Genomic DNA, 6000 nt, shown 5'->3' on the forward strand with positions numbered 1-6000 from the left:
CCCCAGCCACTCTGGGCGGCTCCCAATCAAGTGTTAAAAACAGTACAGCGTTACATATTAAAAACTTCCCTGAACAGGGCTGCCTTAAGATGTCTTCTGAATGTCAGGTAATTGTTTATCTCTTTGACACCTGATGGGAGGGCGTTCCACAGGGCGGGCGCCACTACCGAGAAGGGCCTCTGTCTGGTTCCCTGTAGCCTCACTTCTCGCAATGAGGGAACCGCCAGAAGGCCCTCGGCACTGGATCTCACTATCCGGGCTGAACGATGGGGGTGGAGACACGCCTTCAGGTATACAGGACCGAGGCCATTTGGGGCTTTAAAGGTCAGCACCAATACTTTGAATTGTGCTCGGAAACGTACTGGGAGCCAATGCAGATCTCTCAGAACTGGTGTTATGTGGTCCCGTTGGCCACTCCCAGTCATCAGTCTAGCTGCCGCATCCTGGATTAATTGCAGTTTCCGGGTCACCTTCAAAGGTAGCCCCACGTAGAGCATGTTGCAGTAGTCCAAGCGGGAGATAACTAGAGCATGCACCACTCTGGCGAGACAGTCTGCGGGCAGGTAGGGTCTTAGCCTGCGTACCAGGTGGAGCTGGTAGACAGCTGCCCTGGGCACAGAGTTAACCTGTGCCTCCATGGACAGCTGTGAGTCCAAAATGACTCCTAGGCTGTGCACCTGGTCCTTCAGGGGCACAGTTACCCCATTCAGGACCAGGGAATCCCCCACACCAACCCGCCCCCTGTCCCCCCAAAACAGTACTTCTGTCTTGTCAGGATTCAACTTCAATCTTTTAGCCACCATCCATCCTCCAACCGCCTCCAGGCACTCAGACAGGACCTTCACCGCCTTCACTGGTTATGATTTAAAGGAGAGGTAGAGCTGGGTGTCATCTGCATACTGATGAACACCCAGTCCAAACTCCCTGATGATCTCTCCCAGCGGCTTCATATAGATATTAAAAAGCATGGGGGAGAGGACAGAACCCTGAGGCACCCCACAAGTGAGAGCCCAGGGGTCTGAACACTCATCCCCCACCACCACTTTCTGGACACGGCCCAGGAGAAAGGAGTGGAACCACCATATAACAGTGCCCCCAGCTCCCAGCCCCTCTAGACGGTCCAGAAGGATGTTATGGTCGATGGTGTCAAAGGCCGCTGAGAGATCCAGCAGAACTAGGAAACAGCTCTCACCTTTGTCCCTAGCCCACCGGAGATCATCAACCAGTGCAACCAAGGCAGTTTCAGTCCCATGGTGAGGCCTGAATCCTGACTGGAAGGGATCCAAATGGTCCACATCCTCCAGGTGTGCTTGGAGTTGTTCGGCAACCACCCACTCAATCACCTTGCCCAAGAATGGAAGATTTGAGACTGGGCAATAGTTGGCCAAATTGGCCGGGTCTAAATATGTTTTTTTAAGAAGCGGTTTAATGACTGCCTCTTTCAGCGGGTCTGGGAAGGCTCCCTCACAGAGGGAAGCATTCACCACCCCGCAGAGCCCATCGCCCAGCCTTTCCCGGCTCGGTTTTATCAGCCAGGATGGGCAAGGATCAAGGAGACAGGTGGTCGGTTTCACTTGTCCAAGCAGCCTGTCCACATCCTCGGAGGTAACAGATTGGAATTGATCCCATGTAACAGGACCAGACAGAACTCTAGCACTCTCCCGTCCTGGCCCTGCTCCCACGGTGGAGTCTACCTCCTTCTGAATCTGAGCGACTTTATCTGCAAAATTTTTTGCAAAAGCATTGCAGGAGATCTTGGGGTCCCTACCAGGCCCCAGTGGTACAGGTGGTTCCGATAGATTGCAAACCACCTGAAAAAGTCTCCTGCTGCTGTTTTCTGCAGATGCAATGGAGGCAGCGAAGACGGCCCTCTTCGCCGTCACCATTGCCACTTGGTAGGCTTGACGTTGAGCTCTAGCCCGGGTCCGGTCTGATTCAGAATGAGTTTTCCGCCACCGGCGCTCTAGCCGTCTCAACAATTGTTTCATCGCCCTCAGCTCTGGGGAAAACCACGGGGCTGTCCGGGCTCCATGCAATCGGAGAGGGCGCTTCAGAGCCAGACAGTCAATTGCCCTGGTTAACTCTGCATTCCAGCGTGCCACCAGGGAATCAGCTGAAAGCGGTGAGACAAAGGCAAAACGTTCGGATAGTGTGGGGAAAGTGGGAAACGACTGCTTTCTAGGCAATGGACAAGCAGAAAGGTGGATGAGCCCCAAGATAGAACTGCATGACTAGTGGCATAACGTGGGGTGAGGCCACAGGTGCGGTTGCCCTGGGTGCAAAAATTTCAACACCCGGTGCTGCCTAAATACAGCTGCATACTTCTGTCACTGGGCTCTGTTGAAAATGGCTTCTCTGTGTGACTTTCCAGATAGCAGAGAGAATCTTCTTCTCTTGTTTCTGAGGCTGTGATCTCTTGGGTGATGCGGACACTGTTAGGCAGCTCCATAGTCCCCACCTCACCCCACACATGGCCCCAGATGCTCGCAACCCATGCTATACCACTGCGTGGGACAGTCTTTGCCAGCATGGTCCTGCTAGCTGGGGATGCTAGAAGTCATAGCACAAAGCACCCTCCAGAAGTCACATTGATGATCAGCACTGTATTTGAACTGTGGAGGAGATAGATGTCCCTCCACAAACAAGCGCTCACAAATAGAACTGGAAATTTTTGCACAGATCTCTAGTTATAATACATGAATCCTTCAGGCTGGCTAGCTCAGTAGATAGAGAATGAGATTCTTAATCCTAGGGTCCTGGGTTCGAGTTCCACATTTGGTGAAAGATTCCTGCCTTGCAGAGTGGTGCTTGGGTTTGTGGTCCCTTCCAACTCTACAATTCCGTTTTTCTATGATGGGCTGGGTGGGGTTGCACCTCCTAAAACATGTTGCCTGTTTGAACCATTCCTGGCTGGCCAGCCCCCATGCAACTAAAAAAATAGCAGAATCATAGAATTTGTAGAACTGGAAGGGACCACAAGGGCCATCTAGTCCAACCCCCTGCAATGCAGGAATATTTTGCCCAACGTGGGGCTCAAGCAGATAACCTTGAGATTAAGAGTCTCATGCTCTAGCGACTGAGCTGCCCCACAGAAACTCCAGGTTCAAAGTCCATTCAACTTACCATACGCAAGGATGAGTGTAACATAATGGAAATTAGGAAGAGTTTGATAGGTCCATCGATTCCTGGAGGGAGATCTGTTCTTCGGGCATCACGGTAAATGAGCACCACCTGGGAAAGGAGGAAGCAGATCACAAATGTCAGCATCACCGTGGAGAGATCCATCTTCCTTCCTGAGAAGCCTTGGAGGGACTGAATAACCGGCTGATTCCTGGCAACTATTTTCTCTGCTATCATGCAATTCCAACTTCTGCCGTCGCAATTCTGTAGCAATTGATCACACCCTTGTTTTTCCAGGAATTTCTTATGCAATACTATTCTTTCTTCTGAATAAATAAATAAATGCAATTGTGTGTTCAGTTATGTATGTAAATGGTTTGTATTGAACTTTCAAACTGCATTGCATTGCTTTTGCATTGTGACACTAAATCCTCTGGATGATTGGGGAGATTCCCCCCCCCCCGCCTTGCATCTGCCCAATGCTAGGCTGATGAATTTTTTTCTCTTTTCCTTGTGGAAGAGTGGGGTGTGTGGATCCTGCTGGCAGGCCATCTCCTGGGTTGCCCCAATGTCAAGGTTGCAGGTTCAATCCCCATATGAGACAAGTGCATATTCCAGCATTGCAGCGGTTGAACTAGATGTTCCTCAAGGTCCCTTCCAAGTCTATCCTGGCCCTTGTGCATCCTTCCACACATGTAGGGTCTTAGAAGGGCAGTGTAGGGAGAATCTGCTGGCAGAGGTGGTCATGGGGCAGCAAAATAGGTTCAGCTGCACTGGGAGTGCAAGAGGCAGGGGGCACCAAATTTTAGCATTGCACATGGTGCCGCTGAAATTTGAGAGTCCCAAATCTACCACTGCTGCTAGCGCAAGACACCAGGCCTATTTCAAATGGCCTACTTAGGGATTTACACCATTCTGAGCATGATTTGCTGACCAAAAGCGGAGATCAAGCTTTTGGGGGGAAACATTGTCCTTGGCCATCTTTGTGTTTCTATGCAAATAAATTTGAAACTTTTGTCATCTTTGGAACCTAAGTTGTGCTGCCTTTCTTTTCTAGCTTCTGCTTGGAAAATCTGTGAGAATGTTATTTGCCCCCAAAATGGAAAGATGATGGAACCCCGACAAAAGAAGAATGTATACAAAACCTATGGACTATGCAGGAATGGAAAAACTTACCGTAAGAATATGAAATCAGGATAGTAAACTTTTTATAAGGGAATGGAAATGGTATGTTGAATATTTGCAAACAAATTGAAAACAGAAAAAAACATTGGCAGGACTACTGTGATAAGGGGCAGTTTGAAAAAAATACAGTGGTACTTCCAGTTGCGCACAGGATACGTTCCGGAGCTCCGGTCGAATCCCAAGAAATTCACAACCGGAGGTGCTGTTTCTGCATATGCGCGCAGTGCGGTAGAGCACTTCTGCACATGCGCGTGTGGTGAAACCCAGAAAAATACTTCTGGGTTTGCCACATTCGCATCCTGAAGGATGCGTAACCTGAGGTGTGTGTATCCAGAGGTACCACTGTATAGATAAGTGAAAATGACCGCTCCCGCATCAAATGGGGGCTCCTTTTGCGTGGTCGCACGCAGCCCCCTGGATCCCAGTGTGACTCCTGGTAGTTTAGGCTGGTTTCATACTCCCCAGGCTGGATTCCTGGAGGTCTCCTCCTACCTCAGCCAATTGCCCAATCCCACCTGGGGAGGCATTGCCAGGGGATTGGCCAGGTAAGGGGAGGGACCGTCCTGCCCACACAATAGAAGGTGAATCTTACCGGCTAAGCGGAAGTTGGCTCCACAGCTTCTCCCACCCTCCCCTCCCTCAGTTAAGTCTTCTTTTGCAGGTTAACCTCTTCTCCACAGGTACGCAGGCGCTGCTACATCAGGGTCACTGTTGAAGGGCTGGAAAGGAATTTTCCTGCCTTGGCAGGTTTTGCCTTCTCCGTAGCAAAACGTCACAACTTTGGTGGTTTCAGGCCTTGGGTGGAATCCTTTAGTCTATCTTCCTAAATGGGGGGGGGGCATGAAGTTGCGACCCACGCCCCCCTTGCGGTGGTGATACCAGGGTTCCCCGTTAAAGGGGTCTTGAGGGGGAGGCATTGGCCATATGCCGAGAGTTTGTCATTGCTCTCCCCTCCAAAGGCAGTGAAACGGGGGCGGGGGCTCTCTCTGCTTGAACATATGCTCTCCAGAGCCAGCCCAATCCCCACACATTCTGGATAACCCTGAAGTCTCCCAGATCCCTGGCTGGGGACTGGGAAGTATAAATGCCCAATGCCTGAACCAAGGTCTCCCTACAGCTGAAACTTAATAAAGTTGTGGCCAATTTTAATCCCATAGCATGTTGTCTTGAGTCATTATTCTGCTCAGGGGTCGCCTCATGTTGGGGGGACTCTGCCTGTCCACACAATAGATGAATAAAAGAATGATTTAATATAACTTAGAATATGCAGGGAATGGTGATTAAAAAAACGAACCGCAGAAAGAGGAGGAAGGAAGTCGAGATTTGAAATGTCTGAATTATTGTTAAATTACTATTGAAATGTACATAAATGAAAATCATTTTTAAAAAGAAAGATCTTAAACCAGGCACCCCCAATCTGCAGCCCTCCAGATGTTTTGGCCTACAACTCCCATGATCCCTAGCTAACAGGACCAGTGGTCAGGGATGATGGGAATTGTAGTCCAAAACATCTGCAGGGCCGAAGGTTGGGGATGCCTGTCCTAAACCATTCTGAATCTTAAAGTTTGCCTACACTGATTTCAAAGTAACAAGTGGAAAGAGCTGGGATTGTATCAGCAGGGAATATATCACAGAGACCTTGCCTTTCTGGGTGCTTCTACTTCTAGATATTCTGAAGGTTTCAGGGCTACAGTA

At 49.8% G+C, this 6000-nt stretch overlaps 1 protein-coding gene and 1 long non-coding RNA gene across 2 annotated transcripts in view; one reads left to right on the top strand and one right to left on the bottom strand.

Moving 5' to 3' along the window:
* LOC310711321 (arylacetamide deacetylase-like 4) overlaps positions 1 to 3371 on the bottom strand; it is a 13512-nt gene extending 10141 nt beyond the window's left edge. Inside the window, exon 1 of the mRNA XM_083513142.1 lies at positions 3124 to 3371. Within this exon, the coding sequence (XP_083369268.1) occupies positions 3124 to 3357 (234 nt within the window). The 5' untranslated portion in view covers positions 3358 to 3371. The remainder of the gene's footprint in view (positions 1 to 3123) is intronic.
* Positions 1 to 5517, top strand: part of LOC310711473 — a 24470-nt gene extending 18953 nt beyond the window's left edge. Inside the window, exon 3 of the long non-coding RNA XR_014528476.1 lies at positions 4178 to 5517. This is a non-coding gene — a long non-coding RNA (uncharacterized lncRNA). The remainder of the gene's footprint in view (positions 1 to 4177) is intronic.
* Positions 5518 to 6000: the final 483 nt, after the last annotated feature.

The sequence above is a fragment of the Podarcis liolepis genome, assembly GCF_965112155.1.
Source record: "Podarcis liolepis genome assembly, chromosome: 7".
In the NCBI taxonomy this organism is placed as follows: Eukaryota; Metazoa; Chordata; class Lepidosauria; order Squamata; family Lacertidae; genus Podarcis; species Podarcis liolepis.